General features: G+C 28.3%; 2 protein-coding genes and 1 long non-coding RNA gene across 3 annotated transcripts in view; 2 read left to right on the top strand and 1 right to left on the bottom strand.

Annotated features, from left to right (window-relative positions):
• The window catches only part of LOC142320900 (uncharacterized), a 192,877-nt gene that overhangs the window by 26,309 nt on the left and 142,209 nt on the right, over positions 1-24,359 (top strand). The window lies entirely within an intron of this gene.
• Positions 4,468-5,155, bottom strand: LOC142320750 (NADH-ubiquinone oxidoreductase chain 5-like). The gene is given in 1 exon segment (XM_075358743.1): positions 4,468-5,155. A coding segment is annotated over 1 exon segment (567 nt). The 5' UTR covers positions 5,035-5,155.
• LOC142321648 (cytochrome b-like) lies at positions 6,955-8,639 on the top strand. Its single transcript, XM_075359910.1, is given in 1 exon segment — positions 6,955-8,639. A coding segment is annotated over 1 exon segment (807 nt). The 5' UTR covers positions 6,955-7,513; the 3' UTR covers positions 8,321-8,639.

Below are 24,359 nucleotides of genomic sequence, written 5' to 3'. Positions count from 1 at the left end.
ACAAAAATACATCCTCACGGGGAATTAATTGTTCGCATTATGGATGCTACAGAGAAACTTATGCACAGTCCTGAAGAACTAAAATGAGCAACAAAAGCACTACAGAAGCGAGCCCAGAAATGTTTTGAAACTGGCGGGTTTGTTTTTGAATATTTATTATAAAGTGGTTAAGTTTTCAAAAACATATAAATTTTATACACAATAGCAATTTTACTAAAATAATGAAATAAATATCTTAGATAGACAAGATGGGTATAGTTCAAAACGTGTAAACTGCCGTCTACAATATACTATTATGACCAACGGTTTTTTTCTATTAGAGCTGAACAACTTATTAAATGTATAAAGAAAAGGCTGTTTTGATAAATCCATTTATGCTAAACACATTTTATAAAATAAACATAATTACAGCCTGGATAATTTTATTTACATAATAGATTTTCCAAAATTTTTGTAAAACCAGGAATCTCAAAAAAATTATATATATTGTTTTAACAATAAATTAATAAAGGAAGATATCAAATTTGAAAATGATTTCGTATTCAAATTAATCATTATCAAGTTGTCTAACTTGATTATCCCTGTACTGCCAAGAAGACCTGTTGAGTTAATATATAATTTTTTACTTACGTTTTTAATTTTAATGTTTTAAATTACAAAAAATCTCTCTACTGTGGATGGTCAAATGACCCAAAGCGTTTGGGATATAATATAAACTGTTGGTAAGGTAGATTTTTATAACAAATTATTTAACCTAACTTGCTACTTTATTTTTATAATTTGTTTTTCTGATCGGAACAAATTATAAAATTTGAAAAACGAAGTAGATGTGTATTTTTGTTCATATTAATTATGTAATCAAACACATGGAATGACGTTAAGGTAAATAAATTAATTATGAAATATTACTACAAAATAATAACAGTAAAGAAATCGCTATTGAAAAAAATTTTGAGCATATACAAATATCTGTACATGTAGAAGTGGTCGCAGATAAATCATATTGTATTTTTTTTTTAAATTCATCAATAGAACAATATTGTTTCTGTAAAACTAAATCTGTTAATTGTAAAATAAATTGATGAGTAACTGATTATACAGTTACCTTTTCATAAAGTATCCATCAGTAATGATCTGATAGCCCATGATTTTTCTCTGTTAAAAGCTAATGTTTTTAAAAAGCCCAAAACTTGGACATTACACATTATACGAGAAAATATTTAGGCATAATAAATATTCAATAACGATTACACAGTTAGTGTAAAACGGTAATTTATAAAATAAAAAACCCAGAGGTTTTCCTTTGCGGACAACAAAAATACCATCAATATCATTAATGGAATTCTGGCCATGAAACACTATGTCTACCCGAGAATCACAATGTGACTGTTTTATACATATTGTAATTTAGACGGTTTCAATCCACCCAGTGAATAATTTTTTAAAGCTGCAATTGTGCAATTTTTAATTCCATTTTAAAAACTATCCTTAAAAATAGATACAGTTGTATCATCTGTGAAAAGAGTTGTAATGAACGGCTCTAGATTTTAAAGGAAACAAAAAATTTTTCCTTGAGGCATTCCGCATTCCACATCTTGAAGCGAGGACCTAAATTTACTTGTGTATTCAATAAATAATGATGAAATTTCTACTATTTCACAATTTGTGTGGTACAACTTAAAAAAGCAAGTTTCTCCTCTGATACTGATACCACAGCTACTAAATTGTTTTATCGGTATAAATAAATGTTTTATAAATATTGCAGAAAACTGAAAAACAAATTTAGCTTTATCTTAAAGAATTTAAAATATTTTCCTTAATTGAAAAATGGCTACGTCTTGTTAGAAGTGTTTGCTAATGGAAATATAAAAATTAGATTACCTTATCAAAATAATGGTGCACTTACTGTTATGCTGGCAACTTTCTTTTAGTTATCACTCATTTGAGTATGATATTTTAAGTACGTAATAATACACATCTTACTCTGATCAAGTAGCATTTGGATAGGTAATGCAGAACATACTTTACGAAGCGATTCAGTATATGAAAAACAGAATAAAAGTTCATTTATTAACATCAAAGGTTCTATGTATTTATCTATATTATCTATCCCAGTTTTGTTTTTTTTAAAATCGATTTCTCAGTAAGTTTTGAGATATCTTGGTAATATTTGATAGTTATTAAATTTTCTGATATACTAGTAGTTGTGTGACAAATAAAGCTTAATTTTGTAATAAATTTAACAATAAATTAAGCTCTAAAAAGAGGGAATAACTACAGTGAAGATTAAATTAAATTCTAAAATGGAATTATTGTTTGCAATAGTATTATACTGTAATTTACATATAAACTTATATATTTTAAAAGTTACAACCACCACATCCCCATTTTTTTGTGTTTTTGTTTTTTTTTGTTCACAAAAGTTATTTGAAGGTAAAATGAAAAAAAAATAAATTTGTAAAATTAAGAATTTAATATACTACTAAGAACAAAGTAATAATAACAGAATGATCTCTGAGACAAGTGTTAGATTTGAAGGCATAATAAATCATGAAAGTGTATTTTATATGATATTGCCGAGAATTGATTGGAAGTGACACATTATATCAATGATATGCTACATCAACAGCAGCTGGAAGGTGAGTTCATTTTTATTAGAAATTATGGCTTCATACTTTTCCACCACTGTACCTCTCCTGAACAACATTGTAAAATGCCAAAAGTTTGGTTTAAAATAGAATTTTTCTTTACTAGTAAATAAGTAAACTGTGATGATTATGTTAATTTTCAAATCATTATTACCTCTTCATCTCATATGTTCTATTAAAATTACATTTTTTGGCTTAACTGTTAAGAATTTTATTATGACAAAATGACATCATTTATTAAAATATAATTTTAAACTAAGTTAAGGCGGAACTACATGCAGATGCAGGTAAAGAAATTTTTAGTGAATAACAAAGTAAATTATTTATTTCCATAATTTACAGGCAAGTTGCAATTAAAATTTATGATTTAAAGGCATTTTCATTTGATGAGCTTTTTATTCTCTTCACTTCTCTTCACCAAAAAGAAAAATATATATTGTTTGAAAATTATAATACTCCAGAAAATTTTGTAAATTCTGCATAAGAGTATTGGTGGTTATAAAAATCATTTCCCCAACAGTGAAAGTTGAGATGTCACTCTTATCCCAAAAAACTTAAAATTTCCCTTGAAAATTTAGCAGATTCTCTCTTTGGTAGATACATTAAAATCCGGATATGCTTCTTTTCTTATTCGAATATAAGATTTGAAGTTAACCTGGAACTTTTGATGTTATCCAAATATCACTTCATTACTAATATTGTATTGATCTTCAAGACAAATTATTTTTCATATAATTTAATTTAATTTCTCATAAGCTATAATATAGAGCTAAGCCTTTAAATATTATAAACAGAGATTTGTAGAATCAAGAAGCAATGAGCTAATTCCAAGTTTTCCTAATTCTTTTAAATGTTTTCTCTGAACTCAAAAAAATCTATGGAATTTTTTGTTTTCTTAGATCCCTTCTAATCTTTTGTTACAAATGTCTTCCCATTCCTAAGAGCTGCTGGACACTTTTGAATGTACATTGATGTTACCACTTTTCTGCATTAATTTTTTACTTATTGTATTGCACATTTAATATATTTTAATAATTAAATTGAAAACTCATAGGTTACAGTTTCCTTTCCAATATAATATGATGAAAATGAAGATTCTATTCACGATTAAATTCTGGGATAAAAGTCCTCCATCTGACATTGCTGATAAGTGTACAAGTTATATTAGCATAATTTTTTGTTTAATGATATACAGTTCACACATAATTCAATCCACAAATAAATTATTAAATTTATCATTATGCTTTTTGTTATGAAGAAATTTGGTGAATTTCTTCAAAGCTGACCTCTCGCTGCCTGTAAGGCAGCGTTGAGTTTTTGCTTTGACTTCAGTTGGTTTAGAGGGAAGCTTCTTAAATCTGTTCGGCAAAGCAGAGAACATTTTCCTAATCTCATTAAGCCTTGATATCACTCGTCTGCGAACCGCTGGAGAGGCGCTTCGACTGCCTTCAAGAATTCCTACAACTGTTCACATTGTTACTGAAATTATGCTACATCCTCTACTCCCCTCCCTACATCCTCTTCATTTCTAACTCACCTGAGTTTTCCCATGAGACTCTTCAGATTATAAAACCGACCTCTTCGCCAGTGCATCCCTAACTAATTAGAATAAGCTAAACTAATCTATCTACTTAGCTCTGACATCTAATTCCTTGTCAGACAAGCCTTAAATGTGATAACGGTACGCAGTGAGATACGAGCAGCCGGAAACCTGATTGTCCTCATGTCACATTTCGCACCTCTTAGCGGCTGCTGAATAGTGTACCAAAGAGCAAGCAATTACGAAAAAACGTTCTGAAAAGACCATATGCTGATACTATTAAAAAATAACTATTAAAAAATAAGTATCACAAAATAAAATAAAATAATTAAAACGAATAATTAAATAAACACCAGAAGTTACTAAAGTAGAAGAATGAACTAAAGAAGAAACAGGAGTAGGAGCTGCTATGGCCGAAGGTAACCAAACACAAAACGGAAACTGAGCACTTTTAGTAAAAGAAGCAAATAAAACTAAATAAACCAAAATAATAAAATCATTATTAAAAAAATTAATATAAAAAATATAATGAAAGGAACCAAAATTTATAAATAAACCCAAACACAAAATTAAAAATACATCTCCAACACGATTTATTAACAAAGTAATAAGACCAGAATACAAAGAAACTCTATTTTGATAATAAATAACTAAACAATAAGAGACCAGTCCCAAACCATCTCAACCCAACAATAAACAAATAAAATCAGGTATTAAAATAAAAAAAACCATACTTAAAATAAATATAAAAACCAGATAGTAAAAACGAATTAAATTTAAGTCACCCTTCATATAACCTAAACTATAAAATAAAACACAACCTCTAATTAAAAATACAAAAGACATAAAAAAACAAGAAATTCAATCAAAAAAAAAAATTAAACTTATAGAAAAAGAATTAAAAAAAAAAAATAATCACTCAAAAAAAAAAACAAGATTATACTCAAACAAATAAATACAAAAAAAAAAAAAAAAAAAAAAAAAAAAAAAAAAAAAAAAAAAAAAAAAGATTGTAGCAGAAAAACATAGCCTATCCTCAAAAAGATCTTTGACATCACAAATCAAAATTTTAAATTAAAATAAATAAGCAAAATAAAAAAAAAAAATAAGTCAAACATTATATAAAAGATGGGAAAACAATGAAGAAGAAGAATATAAAATTCACGAACACAACAAGAATTAATTAAAATTAAATCACCAGAATATAAACCATGCTGAGTTAAAGAAAAAATTATCACTCTATAACAAGCAGAAAAAAATAAAATAAACATCAAAAAAATAACTGAAAAAAATCTTCATCTCAAAATAGAAATAATTAAACAAATTTCAGAAAATAAATTCAATCTAGGAGGACAAGATATATTCATAACACAAAACAAAAATCAAAAGAAACTAAGTGAAGGTAAATAATTAAGTAAACCCTTAACAATAAAGAATCTTCGGCTTCCTAACCGATCATAAATAATACCAATTAAAAAAAAAAGACCAGATGAAACAAAGGCATGAGCAACTATAAAAGATAATGAACCAATAAATCCAAGACCAGATATAGTAAATAATCCACAAATAACCAAGCTTATATGACAAACAGAAGAATAAGCAACAAGCACCTTTAAATCTCTTTGAACTATACAGAATATTCTTACAAAAAAACATCCAAATAAACAAATACTAACAAAAAAATAACCATAATTAAATAAAAAATAATAAATATAACTTAAACAACGAATAAAACCATAACCACCAAGCTTTAATATTACACCAGCTAAAATTATAGAACCCGAAGTAGGTGCCTCAACATGAGCCCTGGGCAACCACAAGTGAAATCCAAATAAAGGAAACTTAATCAAAAAAGAGAATAAAATAATAAACATTAAATAATTATTCAGCAAAAAATCAAAAAATAAATAATTAAAATAACCATAAAAACTATTCAAATAAAAAATTCTAAATAAAAAAGGAAAAGAACCAAAAAGAGTATAAAAAATTAAAAAAAATCCCGCACTTAAACGTTCAGGCTGATAACCTCACCCAAAAATTAATAAAAATAAAGGAATCAATCTACACTCAAAGAAAAAATAAAAATAAAAAAAATCAATAACAATAAAATCCAAAAACAAAAAAAATAATAAAAAATGAAAACAAAAAATATAAATCTTAGACAACAAATCAAAATAATAATGTAAATAAACAGATAATAAAACAACAATAAAAATTCAAATTCTCAAGCAACAAAAAATATATGAAATCCTATCAATTATAAAAAAATAAGAAATAGAAACAAAAAAATCAAAAAAAAAAAAAAAAAAAAAAAAAAAAAAAAAAAAAAAAAAAAAACATAAACAAACCCACTAAATAAACAAATCAATTATTTAATACACAAAAAAGGATCAAAGAAAAAAGAAAAAAAATAAATTTTAACATAAGGTTAATCTATCTAAATAATCTCTTCTAGAATTACGAATTAAAAAAACCAATAAAGAAAGTCCTAAAACACCATCACAAACACCAAACACCAAATAAATAACTAAAAAATAATAATCAAAATCAAAATAACCTATAAAACCAAAAATAAAAAAAAAAGAATAAAGTAATAAATATTCAAGCCCCAAAAGACATAAAAGAAAATGCCTACGAACAAATAAAAAAATAATTAATCTAAAAAAGTAACCAAAAAAATAAGTAATTATCATAAGTCAAGTTTAGGATAGTTTAAAAAAAACAATGATCTTGTAAATCATAATTTAAAAAAAATTTATCTAAACAAAATCAGTAAAGAAAAAATCATCTTTAGTATCCAAAACTAATATTTTATATTAAAATACTTACTGAATTTTCACAAAATATTTAATTTTATCAAACATTATTGTATCTCCAATACTTAAACACCCCATATCACTAGGATCAATAATAATTTTTCAAACAGCCTTGATGTGCAGAAATAATTCAATAACAATTAAATCATCATGATATCTCTATATTATATTTTTAACAACAGTAGGAGGACTAATAATTATATTTATATACATATCAAGAATCGCATCAAATGAAAAATTCAAACCAAGAAAAAAAATTTTTTTAATATGAACACTAGTAATATTAACCTCTATTGTTATTAGAAACATAGACCCAACAACAGAAATAACTACTAAACTCAATGAAATAAAAGAAATAATAACCGAATTAACTGAAGAAAAATCAACAAGAAAATTTTTTAGAATATATAAAATAAACATTACAATTACAATAATATTTATCCTAATTATTACAATAATCTCAGTAAATAACATCGTAAGAACATTTGAAGGACCACTTAAAAAAACTTATGTTTAAATCTATACGTAAATCAAGACCAATTAATTCATTCTTAATTGATTTACCAAGACCATCAAATATTTCATTATGATGAAACTTTGGATCACTTTTAGGAATATGCTTAATAATTCAAATTATCTCAGGACTATTTCTAGCAATACATTATTCACCAAGAATTGATAAAGCCTTTAAAAGAATTGTACACATTACCCGAGAGGTAAATTACGGATGAATAATTCGAAACATCCACGCAAATGGTGCATCACTATTCTTTATTCTAATCTTTATACACACAGGACGAGGAATATATTATGGATCATTTAAATTAAAAAAAACATGAATATCAGGATCATTAATTCTTTTAACATTAATGGCAACAGCATTTATAGGATATGTACTACCATGAGGTCAAATATCCTTCTGAGGAGCAACAGTAATTACTAATTTAATTTCAGCAATTCCTTATATAGGAGAAATAGTAGTACAATGAGTATGAGGAGGATTCGCTGTAGACAACCCCACACTTAATCGATTCTTTACATTCCACTTTATTTTACCATTCATATTATCAATAATAGTAATACTACATTTAATATTCCTGCATGAATCCGGATCATCTAATCCACTAGGAATAAAAAACAACATTGACAAAATCCCATTCCACCCATACTTTACAACAAAGGACATCTTAGGAATAGCAATAACAATAATTATTTTTACAATAATAATTAATTTAAACCCATTCCTAACTATAGACCCAGAAAATTTTACTCCAGCAAACCCACTAAGAACACCCCCACACATTCAACCAGAATGATACTTTTTATTCGCATACGCAATTCTACGATCAATCCCTAGAAAACTGGGAGGAGTAGTAGCACTAATAATATCAATTCTAATTATTATATCAATACCATTTTCAATAAAAATAAAATTTCAAACAAGATCATTCTACCCAATAAATAAAATAATATTTTGAATCATAGTAAATACATTTATTCTACTTACATGAATTGGAGCACGACCAGTAGAAGAACCATACATTATTACAGGTCAAATCTTGACCACAATTTACTTCTCATTCTTTATTATCCATCCCATGTCTACAAAAATATGAGATAAATTGTAAATTTCAAGTTAATAAGCTAAAAGCAATATAACTTGAAATTATAGGAAAGTATAAAATACTATTAACTTTTTTTTCACCTTAAAATAATGAAAAACAAAAAAATCCTAAAAAAAATAAAAACCAAAATATAATTTAAAGTAACAGGCAAATAACTCCTTCAACATATATATATCAACTTATCATAACGATAACGAGGAAAGGAACCACGAACCCATACAAAAAAATAAATAAGAAACACAACCTTAATAAAAAAAAAAAAATTTATACAATCACCCCCTAAAAACACTAAACAAGTAAAAAATCTCATAAATATCATATTTCTATATTCAGACAAAAAAAATAAAGAAAATCTAAATGATCTATATTCAACATTAAACCCAGAAACTAATTCTGACTCACCCTCAGAAAAATCAAAAGGAGAACGATTAGTTTCAGCTAAAATACAAGAAAGAAAAATTATAAATAAAGGAAAAGAAAAAAAAATAAATCAAACATCAAACTGAAAATAACAAAAATAATTTAAATTAAAAGACTCACAATATAAAATAAAACAAAAAATAACTAAAAAAAAAACAACTTCATAAGAAATTCTTTGAGAAATTCTACGTATACAACCCAATAAAGAATAAACAGAATTAGATGATCAACCGGCAATTATAATAAAATAAACCCCTAAACCAGAACAACAAAAAAAAAAAAAAAGACAATAAGAAAATCCTACAAAATTAAAACTAAAAGGAAATATTAATCAAAAAATTAAAGAAACGGAAAGACCCAAAATAGGTACAAAAAAATAAATTAAATAATTTCCAAAGATGATCCATAGTTCATTACTATATGAACAAAAACAATTGCATAAATAAATAAAAAATATGTAAAAAAAAATGTTTAAAACACCACTCTTAAATTAAACGCACTAAAATATAAAAAAATAATTTTAGGACGGTATCAGAATGGATTTGGCAAGCTTTGATTTAGAATTTGAGAGGTTCAAGCCCGAGTTTCAGTTATTTTTACTCGGATTTCAATACTAGATCGTGGATACCGGAGCTCTTTGATGGTTGGGTTTCAATTAACCACACATCTCAGTAACGGTTGACCTGAGACTGTACAAGACTACACTTCATTTACACTAATACATATCATCCCCTGAAGATGATTCCCGGAGGCTGAACAGGAAAATGAAGATATGATTTATTGCAATTAATATTTGACAATACTTTTTTGAAATATTGTTATAACACTGATTATGCATTTATTGGTAAATAAATCGTATGTATCTAAAAATTCGATGTATTACACAAAATTTTATAAGTTTTGAATTCAGCACCTAAAATTTGTTAAAATCATCATGTACAATTCTAGATATACATAACTTTTTTTTATGTTTTGCTGAGTTTTAAAAATTCTATTAGACATTTACGGTACTTACTTTTTATTCAATCCATATTTGAAACTACGGTTGATAGTCACTTTAATTAAAATTTTCTTTATCTTCCAAAATCATTTTCCACTTTCAATATTACATTTGAGAATCGGTAACCATTTTTTTTTGCCACAGCTTCCGTGAATTAAAATACTCCCATTGTACAGCACCTACAACTCAAAATCACTTGGCAAAAAGATTAGTAATGTACATAATATGAACTGTTAATTTTTTTTTTTTTTTTTTTTGTTTTGCGTAGGAGGAGGAAAAAGCTCTACCAGCCACCCTCTGCGCCCGCAACAGAGGTAGTGTCGGGCTCTCACCGACTAAAAAACCTCCCCCTTTATGACATAGGAACTGGACCTAACCACAAGGCAGAACATGGTTCCCATGCGACACAAAAACATTGAAAAAAATCATATCATATCCTATCAATGGGGAAACCTACTGGGACCCTATTAGGGATTGGGATCGCAGACACAACTTAACCTAATAATAATAAAGTAATATCTACGTTGAACCTGAAAAACATACACAGCATATACAAAATTTTACATTTATTTTCATAAAACTTAATTTACACTACTTGTCTAAGTAATTCTAATATAATATTTATGTTGAACCTGAAACAGAAACATACACAAAAGTACACATAAAAAATGCCTACAGGAAAGTTCCTATCAGGGGACCCTACTGGGACTTGGGACCTACCTCAATTTTATCAGAATATTATACTATCAACTTAATAGCTAAACAACTTATTTTTAACATGCAAATTTATAATATTAAACAATAATAACAAAATGTAAAATTTATGTTGAACCTGAAACAAAAACACACAAAAGTACATATAAAAAATCCCTACAGGAAAGTTCCTATCAGGGGACCCTACTGGGACTTGGGACCTACCTCGATTTTATCAGAATATTATACTATGAACTTAAAAGCTAAACAACTTATATTTAACAAGCAAATTTATAATATTAAACAATAATAACAAAAGTAAGTACCTTTAATAGAAAATTATTCTACAGTAAAAGGGAGTACAACAATATAAGGAGGGCCACTTACATGGCAGCTCTCCCTTAGAATATTAAATGAACCGTTGAGTTACCTGAAACAAAAGAAAATAAGACAAATTCAATTACCGGTTGTGAAATTAGTTTTATTTTAGTTATTAAAATTCATTTCATTTATGATAGCATTGACCTTTTTCTAAAAAAATATTTATTAGCAATGATTAGGTGGTCCATTTTTACTCCATAAATTGCCTGAGGTAGAACTATTTACAGAGCGATTTTTTACAGAAATAGAATCGCTAGCTAGCTAGGTACATAAGAAAAGCTGTTCCCTACTCCAGACTAGATTGATACATAGAACACTGAATTTTTTACATCCCCAACATCGTTAGATATCCAGTGAGAAATCATTGAAAAGCACAATTTTAATAGATCAAGGTGGAAGAAAATAAAGGAAAAAATGGAGGTTAGAAAGGAGTAATCCACAAAAGGATAGCTAAACAAGACAACTCGCTCAAAGAAATTCTAAGCCTCTTTTAAGGGAGCAGGGATTCCTGTCGTACAAGATCAGAGCGCTTTTACCAAGAATAGAAGCAAAAAATTATTCTGAATTAAGGTTCACTGATATAGATGGTAACAGATCTATATCGCATCCAGGAATGTGTGTTATATGGACCTATTTGGCCGAGCTAAAATTTTCACCTAAGAATAATGTTGAATGGTAACAAAAATCGATACAGGATGTCGGTTCGGTATACCACCTGATCCTTTTACTAATTTTTATATTATTTTTTTTAAATCATACTTTTTTTTTGTAGAATGAACTGCATCATTTATTTTCTTATTATTTTTACAATTTTATATATGTTTCCACTTGCTTTGATTGCTCTGGTATTTAAAATTCATGAAATATTTATTTATATACCATCTACTTTGTAAGTATATTCTACAACAAGTTTTGACAAAGAGGTGCGAGCATGGTTTCATTAAATTTTCAAACCGCTGTCAGGCCATTCATTGCCAAAGCAAGCAAAACAATAAAGGACTAAACAGAATTTCCATATCAAAAAAGAAAAAACTCGTGAAACCACTTCTAAATTTTCACACAATATATCTTCTATTAAAATAATATGTTAAATGAAGATATCGCTTTGTTTCATCTATCAAAACCCGTTCTTGATCTGTAAATGTAGATAAAATTCAAATATAATTAAAAGTTTGGGGATATCTAAGTGAAGATGACTGTCACGACAATAGTTTGATTCTTATTTCATTCATTTTACACGATGAAATCTCTCAAAATCTGTTACTGTATACTGTACTGATAAACTGATAAATACTCAAAATATTATAAGAAAGGTTTAAAATATGAATAACAGTCTTCTTGAAATATAAGCCAACAAATTAAGATAATCTTATAAGTTTCATTGCAGTAACTAACAAAATTTATAAAATTTGTACGTATATATATATATATGTATAAAATTTAACATTATATGAAATATAATCAGAAACAAATTAGCCATTGACCAGATACTGGCATTTGTTGATATGTATACAAAGTTTCTGCTCTTTATTATACTTATGTTTCCTTTATTGCATTTATATTGTAATTTGCCACATAAAATTTCTGTGTTTCGTATGACATTTAATGCCAGATCTACATAAAATTATTAAAAAAGTTAGAAATAAAAGTAACTGCAGTATCAAAAGAGAAAGTTACCTATTGATGATATAAACTGGGGTCTAAAACATTGCTCTGACCCTCTCTTTTTCTGTTTAGCCTGAAACCAGCATAAGGTATTACTTCTGAGGATGATGATATGTATGAATGCAAATTAAGTGTAGTTTTATTCAGTCTCAGGTTGACCATTCCTGAAATGTGTGGTTAATTGAAACCCTACCATGAAAGAACACTGATATCCACAATCTAGTATTCAAATCTATTTAAAAGTCTTTACTAGGATATGAACCTTAGAACTCTCGACTTTGAAATCATTTGATTTGCAATGATGAGTTAACCACTAGACTAGACTAGGTAAAGCTCTGACCCTGGCCCTGGCCCTGGCCCATGGTACAAGGTAAGTGATAGTGGCTGGTTGAAGCCACAGAGTGAGTAGCTCCATTACTTGGTTGCTCTAACTGAAGCTAAACATTATATAAATGGATGGAGTGGCTTTTAATAAATACTAGTATTATTGTGAAATATATATGATGTGGTAAAGAATTAGTGGTACCTTAATATTTTACCATTTGGCTACACAGCTTTACATTCAGCACCACGACTAATCCAAGGATCAAATCCATCGAGCAGCTGAAAGAATCTATTGATCTGGTACTCTGAAGATATAGGATGCAGGAGGAAGTGAAAAGTTGACGAGATGTTGAATATAACCTGGTAATCTGCATTATTTCAAGTCTCATTTTTATTTATAGTTTGTAAATTTTTGTAGTGAGGAAGATAACGTTAATTTCACAATTTGATCTTGATTGCACTTCAATGTCACACTTTATTTACACCAATCACTTATTTCCCCAACAATTTAAAAATATTTAAAATATAAAATAATTACACACTAAAAACCAGAATCAGTTCATGCCTTTTTAATATTCAAGGCAAATATATTACATATAAAAATTATTAAATTTTGAAGTAATTTGAATTACTGTGTTATGCTAGATGGTTTTTTTTCAAATAATCATTCTACTTAGGATTTACCTAATTTTGCAAGCAAGTTAATTTTTTTAATAAAAAAATTAGCAAATAAAATGAAATAATTTATTATGGCACCTCTAAAATCAACTAACCCTGGTTTGAAAAAATTAAACTAACATGCAAGCATGCATCTTCTTTGCAGCAGGTGGCTGGCTGGCTGAACGCTGATTGGGGAAAGCAAAGGGGTATTCAAAATTTAAAATACTTCAAATAAAATAAAAAATTCTTAAAATTGTAAGTAGGTATAAATATGCTCTAACCTTAATTTGATTAGCACCTACCAAAAAAATTTAAGAAAAAGCTTATGTAATATAATAAATATAAAATATATATATAGATATATAAAAATAAATATAAATATCCTATGTGAACCAGATTTAAAAGCTACAGTTAATTAAGAAATTGCCTGTACATCTTTACTTATTTTTTTAATTTCTTGAATTTATTTAAATGATTAATTTTGTCAATGAAATGAATAAAATTTAAATAATTTGTAAAAAAGGTCATTTTAATAACCTACTCATTAATAAAATAAAAATTAAATTATAATAAGCAATTTAAACTACAAAAGGAATTTTTACATGATTTATAGGGAGGACTTTCAGCCACTGGTAGTGAAGTGAAGTGATGAGCTGAAAAGACAAAGAAACATAACAAACATAGAATAACTATAAATATTATGAATAAACTATTTCTAACATTAACATATTTATATATCACCCCCCAAATATATAGACACATTTATATACACAGCACCCCCCAAACCGAAACCCGATGAACGATATCGGGATGATGAAATACGGTCGCGACGCGATACGAATGCTTTATGTACCCAAAACTCGCGAGAACTATTCACTGCATACAACATAGATATTTACATTGTCAATATGTAATCAAGAATTATAATTAAAAATAATTGTTTCATATTTGGTACCTAATAAGCTCTGATGTGAATAAAGCACCCTGAACTGTGCAAGAGCACATCGAATTTCCTACCCGTTAAGGAAAAAGTTAAAATAATATACCCAGAACTGTCACAGCATATAAGATTTGCTTCGTGTGAAGCAAGAACTAAAATAATACACCCTGAACTGTCAGAGTATATCAGATTTGCCAGCTGTTGAGTAACAATCTAAAATAATATACCCTGAACTGTGCCAAAGTATATCTGCAAATTTGCTATCTGTATAATAATACTCTAATATGTGTATTTTTACAATTACTTAATTTGAAACTGTATTTCTAAAAACGAAACAGAAAAATGTTATTGATATGAAGAAATATAACTTATGGGATTTTTCTATTATTTTCAATATTAAAATAGTAGATTTTTCAAAGAAATCAATTACTCTGAGAGTTTTTAATCATAATGAATTTACTTTATTTTCCATATTTCTTTTTTTCCCTTTTGCACTTGTGCAGATGTATGCATTACCATCCAGACCTCTTAATTACCTCTTTTAAGATTCTCTTAAGAAGGCATTTTCACAGCATAATATGGCCAATCCCAGTTGGAATAAGAAAAACAAAAGTCTATAATTTATATTACAGAAAAAAAGGTAAAGTTACTAATGAATAGCAAATGGAACGAAGTTGTAATTGATGACAATCCAAGTGAAAAGGCGGTATTAAATAATGCAAATACTAAATGTAATATTGAAGTTCCCTTTATCTGTAGAATTACAGAAAAAAACTAAATTTTATTATTCAGTAATCCATAAGGAAGTCTTTTTTCATCAACTATATGAAATATAATTACAATCAAATTTTATACGTGAACAGTGGGAGGTGCAAAATGATTAATAACAGGTGACTGGTACCAATTAAATCACAAATTCTAATCTCTTATAAGAAAAGAGAATGTGCTCGATTTCAGTTTTACATGGTTTTGGAAAATGGTTTATAAAAAATATACATTTATAGAAATAAACTAATAATTTCAGTGGATAACCACCAGGCAAGATATGGCATATACTGTAGAAGACTAAATAAAACCAGGGGGTTTATATATATATAGTTTGCTCATACGAAAGGTTTAATGTAGTGTATTTTTAGGTTTAACATTCCTGTAAAAATTATCAACGGTAATAGTGATGGGCCTTTTAAATACAACTGAAATGACTCCTGACGGATATACTGTAATAGTTCCTTGATGATTCTCTACAGAAGACCAGTATACTTTCAAATACTGTTTGATGGTGTCAAAAACAGATTTATGTATCATTAGATGGTTATGGTTAGATAGAAGATCTTTTTAAATGAAAGCTAAAAAATCTGATTATGTGTTATATTCATAAATTTGTTTATATGTAGATAATCAAAGGGTCATTTTAGAATTAATTGTGTTGTTAAATATGGTTATTTACTTAGTGTAATTATAAAATAAAAGTGAATTCACAAAGAAAATAAGATGCAAGACTGTTTTACATAAACAGATCAAATACGATTGAAAAAAGCCATTACTATGAATTGGCAAATGAAAAAATTCTGCTTATTTAAAAAAAAATTGTAGTAAAAATAATAAATTTAATGAAAACAGCAGAAATTGTATAAACAGCCTGTTAAGTGGTTTCTTAAAATCAATTATATTATAGTTTAACCTCTTTGAAGACACAGTTCTAATTTAATACTTGAAAACTATTTATATTATATTTAAATTTAGATCAACTCACATACAGCAGAATGAATGATATACATAAAATACCCATCATCAAAACTTACTTAAATTAGTATAATTATGTTAGTAAGTTAATGTTAGTAAAACAATTTTTTATGATAAAACAGTTATATCTAAGCTACATAAAAAAAACATGCAATTACAAGCTACATAAAAATGCATGAAATTACTAGCCACATAACAACTACATGCAATTACAAACTACCTAATTATTTTATGTATATCATAAAATAACTGTGTATGAGCCAACAAAACCACGTTAACATAACTTTTATATGAAATATGCATAGTAAAAACATTTATCTCTCTCCAAAGAGGTTACAGTTAAATATTTAATTAAAAGGTTAGGAAAATAATGCTTATTAATATTTTATTAAAAATTGTATTATTTAAATTACATTAAAAATTCATATAAAGAACAAAATTACAGTGTACTACTTGTTATTATGAAAATATATGGAACCTTTACAGTATATGGTCATTTGACTACTTGCTTAAAGGCATGAATATAAAATGGGATTGTATTTTTCTTCCTGTATGAAGTTTTACAAATGTCTATTATACATAATTAAATAAATTCAGTAAAATAATCGTAACTGAAAAGTAAAAGCAGAGTAAAAAATTGAAAACGATTTCAATGAAGAAATTATTTGAAATAATTGGCTAACTTTTTTATATGAATGTAGCGACAAAGGAGGTATAGGACATTATTTTTATTTCTACCTAGTCTCCTGCAAAATCAGAAAAAAAATTTGCACCTGCTTGAAAATAATTAAAAAATATGATTAAACTTTTTTGATTGTATTACAGTATTCAGAAATTTGTGTGCCGGTTGGCAATTCACTAAACATGGTAATGGATCAAATGAAAATATTAAAAATGGATTAGAACAAGTTTTATTTGAAGTAGAATATACTGTTGGTATTTATCAGTGAACTGTACAACATTAAAATAAATTTAGGCAAAAAATTTGAAACAGGATTGGTTGATTACACAATACAACAGCTTTACAAAAGATTTCTTTATCAGGTTACAATTGAGAGACCCAGAAATGAATGCAGTTAACTACAACTGACGTCCAGGAAAAATTTAGAAACATAGGAAACAAAAGTAAATTTTAAATTAACTTTAATAAATAAAAGATAATTTGTTATTATTATAAACTCTTGAGAAATAAATGAAGAATATATCTTCAATAATGGAAAATATTTGTAGAGGTGATGATAATTGGCTTTTATTTCTAGAATTTTCTAGAGAATTACAGAAAAAAGAAATTAAACAACATAGATGTGAAAATGTGTGGATGTCCAATAAGATTTAGTTCAATGATTTTGTATGAAAGAAGATTCTGATTGTTCTAGTGGGGAGGATAACACAATTATGATCTGAAAAAACTAAAAAGTTATAACTATATTTTAAATATGATATAAAACTGCACATTGTTTTTTTCCTATTCTCTTAATACAGTCTCAAAAAAATATTTCCTGTTTCAGCAATAATAATTAAAGTATTTGACACATCAAACTATAAAATTTGATATTTCCTGGGAGATATTCATTGTACTAACGTATTTGTACTTATTTTCAGTAGACAAAGGTAGTGAAGCGCAAGATAAAACATGTCTATTCAGTACAGATAAATTACATTTACTATTTATACAGATAATTTATCCAGATGCAATATAAAAATAGGCAATTCCTATAAAAGTATTGAAAATATTAATACATTTTATAGCATTTTGTTGAATGAAATTAATTTTAGTTCCTACATAAAATTTATCAGTAATTAATTTTATAAAAATTTTTCCAGTTGATGTATCCATTTCAAAAAGAAAGATTACATCACCCCTGTTTTTTTTTTAATTAAACAAATTTTGTAAAATGTACGATTATTATTTATGTATAATAGATATTATATTTAAAAAAAAAATCATTAAAAAACAAAATTACGGTAGTTCAATAAATAAACTGTAACAACGTGCTTTAAAAAAACACGTTAAATTTTCCTTTTCATTAAACTGTAAATTAAGAAAGAAATGTTTAATTTAAACCCGATATATTAAAAATAATAATAAATCTATGTTGCATACAATAAAATAAATGTCCCTCACTTAAAATAATGTCCTAAATTGTGTGGTTTTCTTTTCTGTTCAAAGTTCATTGTTCAAACAACGACACGCACACAGCAACGAATACGACGCAACTGAAAGGATACGACGGTCTTTTACTGCGTATGACGTTCAGAAACAACTAAATTACCGTTCTCTGTCTCTGATTGGTCAATCATATCGAGTTGTGTAGTCACTAGAGACTCAAGCGCTCCCTCATGACGTATCTTATCCGTACACAGTTAAAACAAACAACTACAGACAATAGACATAAGAATTGAAAAACAAGTTAATTACGTTTCTGTGTTTCTGATTGGTCAATGTTATTACAGTTGTTTAATCTTTCTAATGAATCCCTCCTGACATAACTTCTTAGTAATTTTCAATAAATAGTCACTTTAAAATATAATAAATTTAAAATAAAAAGAAGGAACTAATTTCAAAACAATTTTTTTTTTTTTTTTGCCTTTACCAATATTGAAATATTATTTTATAAAAAAAATTACGTCTTCAGAATTGCCGATGTAGTCTAAAATTAACAGAATTTTTTTGCAATAATAATTAACAGAACTGAACTTTTGTTTTTTGCACCGATATTTATTTTTTTCAGTTAAGAAAAAAAATTTGGTAGTATTATGTTCTCTAAGACAGAATAAGGTATTAATTTGTTAATTAATATCAATGACAATTGCTAAATATAAAATGAATTTTGTTATAAATTAATTTCGAGACATGATGGTTTTTATTAAATGGTATATATTAGGTCCGGTCTTTGATAACACCGAAGGTTTCACACAAAAATTCTCCCTATATCTAACTTCAATTAGACGATGCACTCAAATCATTTTTGATCGTGTCTCTAAACGCCAAAAATACTATCCTCCTGCTAACAAAACAAGTGTTGACTGCAACAACGACAGTTTTGTTTCACAGTTCAATTTACTTAAAGTCGTCTTGATTTACTTAAAAATCAAGAAGCACATTTACAAAGTTAGTAAAGCATCTAATAAAAACATACCCTTCTCTCTGCTCTGATCCGCATTCGGCAGTGAGCTCACTGCCTATCATAGACAATGACTCGAGGCCTTTTACATTTCTGATGCACTTTGACCTGACAACAACAGATTCTAAAATGACTAACTGTCATTTCTGACTAAAAGCTCGTTTCGCCTGTGCTATTCGGCATTTTATATCGCTCCTGCTTCGTCCATCTTTAGTAATTCTACTTCCCAAATAACAGAATTCTTCTACCTCCATAATCTTTTCCTATTTTTATATTCAGTTGTCCATCTTCATTATTTTTAATCCGACGTCAGATTCACCATCTGTTGTCGAATTACATTCGCGAACGGTGAGAAGAGTGTTTAACACATAAATGCATTTATTTGGGTGTGGTAGTTTTTGCGCGTAAAATGTAACGGTTTTTTTTATTTTACAGAATGGATGACGGTGGGCGCGCAAGGCACACGGAGTCATCGCGCACTCTAATTGGTTGACAGAATGGTGGGAATCTTAAAAAAAAATTTCGCAATCATCGCCTCCCGGTGCAAACGCCACGACGACCAGAAACATCCTCGAGATACGTCTAAATTTTTATTCACACACACACACACACACACACACACACACAATCACATATATATATTTGTAAAACGTCACAAGATGGTCGAAGTATACTTCACTTTTCATGAAAAATCCCGATTCGTCAGTACATGTCTCTTGGTGGTCAGGTGTATACTTGTTATATTAATTATGCGGTATATATCGATATACCGCATATATATATGTTTATCGGAGTTTTGGAAAAACTCAGTACTTTTTAACAGGATCCGAATTTTCGGAAGAAAATTTCAAATATCTCGAAAACCGTGGGTCCTAGCGCTCTTGAGAAAATTTTCTCAACCCCCCTGGACCTGGATAACCCCATCCGCTCACAGTGGTTCCCATCAGATGATAATATTTGCAAGTGCCCCCGGGGCGCCGTTCGGAAATTGGGGAGGGGGTGCGATGGGGTGCCTCCGTAATATCTGGGCAACCGCTCGTCTAATTTTTACGATTCAAACGGCGCAAGTATCGGTAGGTCGAGCGCTAACTGTTTAACGAATCTGGTACACACTTGATCGACCGGATCTTGGTTATCCGGAAATTAATTCGTTTAGCCCGATGTTTTGATTGCACTCGCCCGACGTAAAACGTACCGATCCGATCTTTCACTGAATACCCTCAAACCTGTGCGCTAGCGAAGCTGTAAACTATATACTTATCAAGACTGAAAAGTGGAAAATAAAATTATTTTAAAACACCGCTGTTATATTTAAACGCACTAACATTAAAAAATAATTTTAGGACGGTATCTCAGAATGGATTTGACAAGCTTTGACGGTGATACGTACCATTATGTGAAAGTCATAGGTTCCTATTCAAAATTTGATGTTTTTGACAATTTTTTCTTATGCGTGATGAATGGCCTAAAGAGTGGGGGTTGAAATACGCATAAGAAAAAATCAGCAAAAACATCAAATATTTAATTTGAAGCTATGACTTTCACATAATGTTGCATATCACCGTCAAAGCTTGTCAAATCCATTCTGAGATTCCGTCCTAAAATGAATTTTTATATTATGTTAGTGCGTTTAATTTATATTTTTTATTTATTTATGCGATTGTTTTTGTTCATAAGGTAATGAATTATAACCAAAAAGAAGGCGCTTGAATGTACCGATCACTGGCGGAAAATCCCGATTCGTTAGGATCAATTTCTAGAATTAAATTTCTTATTTTACTTTCATTATATCAATATTTATCATTCAAAAAAATATTTTTACACAAGAGGTAATCAGTTTTGGACACCTAATAATCCAATTTCGAGGCGCCACCCACCAGGGCAACCGGTTTGGAAGGTCTAGATGCGGAGAGTGTGCCATACGCATGCCTCTGCAGCTAGGATATTCGCTAAATTGGGGCGACGGAAGCGAAGAAGATATATAATCACTGAATCCTTCTTAAAAAAAAAAATGTGTAAATTTATTATACTTCGAAAAAAAGCATGTTCGCGCGCACGCACACATTTTCAGATCAATATTACAGTTTCTGTACAAGACTGATAAAGCATTTGAAATGCGGTTATAAGTGTTATATACAGATATTTAAGAATGGAAACTGCTTTATACTGCTGCATACCTGAAAGATCTTTGGAGGGAGAAAGAATGAGGTTCACCCCCGGTTAAAAAAATCTGCATTATGTTGGGTTTTTAATTTTTTTCCGCCATATTGAATCAAACTTAACTTTTAAATAGGAAGGTTGACGTATGATACATGATTTCGGTTTAACATTTTACAAGAAAAACAGTGGTGAACGCCGTTTTTCTGTTAACGCCTTCGTCATCGAGTTTTAAGCATTCAAATTTGGAACGATGGAAAAATAGTGTTAATAATAAAACGCGATGCACGATCAATTTTATTGCATTTTCCATTCATAATGCAGACAATAGCAAAGCTGTATTATTGGTAATAATAAAATAACTAATAATTAACAACGAAACGACAAATTATATCGACTGATATTATTTTCAAATTAAAAATTAACTTCCTCTGCTAATATCAGCTGATATTTGTAAAATGAAACAAATCGGCTGGAAATACTTAATTAAAGTATTACACGTTTTAAAGCATATACACGTTTTTTTTAAATGAAAAGTACATCGAATTTTATTTTAATTTAAATATATTTATTTATTAATAATTATTAACCTACGATTGTAAAAAAAAAATTACAATAAATAATAAATTTAATAATAACAATAAAAAAAATGAAACAAAATTTTATGTACTTTATGTGCCATGATGAATTTGATTAAAGCAACTGATTAAAGCCTTATGCCAATCGGCTACAGCAGCTCTCGGGTATATTGCGTAAAAAAGTTGTATAAAGATGCGCGGGAGAAAAATGAAATATATATTAGTATACTTCGACCATCTTGTGACGTTTTACAAATACATATATGTGATTTTGTGTGTGTAAATTAAATGTTTTTCTCTAATTATTATAGTCCCCCTGTTAGTATGTGACGGCACACCTACCATACAATATTTATATATATATTTGAATGTCATTGTGTGTGTGTGAATAAAAATTTAGACGTACCTCGAGGATGTTTCTGGTCGTCGTGGCGTTTGCACCGGAAGGCGACGATTGTGATTTTTTTTAAAGATTCCCACCATTCTGTCAACCAATCAGAGTGCGCGATGACTGCGTGTGCGTTGCGCGCGCACCCTCATCAATTCTGTAAAAGAAAAATCAGTTACATCTTAAGGAGATACACAATTGAAAGTTTGATAAAACATTAACAAAATGAATGTTACAGAACTTCACAAAATTTAACTTTTCACTTTTTCCCTATTTCCATTTTTCCCTTTCTTTTTTCCCCTTTTTCCCGCAGGTAAATCAGGTTGGGTTAAAAATGACATTCTCATTGTATAAATCGTCACAACTATACTGTCCAAAAAATGCTCCCGTTAAAGCCCATCAGGGCTAAGAATGGGTTGTGGTGTGTGGAAACAGGAAGCGTAACAAGGCGGCTGTCTTCCCCTACGGTGTTGGGATGTCTACAAAATGACAATAACCATTTTTTTTTAAATTCCAAAAAATTGTTCAATATAATTATTTTAACTTTAATGAACTTTTTATCTTATAGAATTTTAATCAAATTTCCTGAAAGATCACACGATTTAAAATTGACTAGTTGCGGCGTGACGTCTGTACGTACGTATCTCGCATAACTAAAAAACGATTAGCTGTAGCACGTTTAAATTTTGGATTTTGGACTGTTGTAAAATCTAGTTGTGCACCTCTCCTTTTAATTGCAATCGACTGAACCAAAAAAGTCCATAAACCCACAAAGTTAGAATTTTGGAGTTTTTATTAACTGCAGTAATAAGCTCTCCTTGAGAGCTTTTTAATGATATATCCTAAGTGGTACTTATTTTCATTGGGTCCAGAGTTATATCCAAATAAACATTTAATTAATGAAATAATTGGATCTTACAAAGGGAAGGAACATCGGTTCGAGTCTTACATCGTATATATATATATATATATATATATATATATATATATATATATTATTTTTTAATTTAAATATATAATATGAATAAATAAATATATATATATATACGATGTAAGACTCGAACCGATGTACACTCTATTATCCGGTCCTTAATACGTAATTTATTTTAAGAAAGAAGTTGTGTATGTGTAGGAATATATTTATTTTAATGTTTTAAGAAATAATCAATTTTTAGCATCCGATAGATTCGAGGCGCATTTTAATTTATTATACTGTAATTTATTCTACTTTGGTGGTTTCTATAATAAAAAATTATTACATTTATTTTAACGATAATCTTTTAGTAATTTTCAAGTAATACAAAAACCTCGGGTTCAATCTTTTAGTAATTTTCAAGTAATACAAAAACCTCGGGTTCAAACTTCACTTTGCTTTCTATGAAAGTTGTGATTCTAATAATGGATCTAGATGCATGAAACTACCGGCTATAGTTCCAGGGAATTGCAAAGTTCCCTTTCTAAATTGCGTTATAATTGGCCTAGGACGCACCGTTTTTGAGATACGCCCTTTGTTTTATTTACGATGTGATGAATAGTTAATAAAGAACTAACAATTATTTTGAAGTTTAAACTGACATTATAGACATTTAATAATGATTATTGTTTACATTAAAAAATAATCAATGATATATTACACTATCGCTGAAAGTAATGATG

This window comes from Lycorma delicatula, chromosome 3 (genome assembly GCF_047948215.1).
Source record: "Lycorma delicatula isolate Av1 chromosome 3, ASM4794821v1, whole genome shotgun sequence".
Classification (NCBI taxonomy): domain Eukaryota; kingdom Metazoa; phylum Arthropoda; class Insecta; order Hemiptera; family Fulgoridae; genus Lycorma; species Lycorma delicatula.
This window is presented reverse-complemented; position numbering and strand designations above follow the sequence as displayed.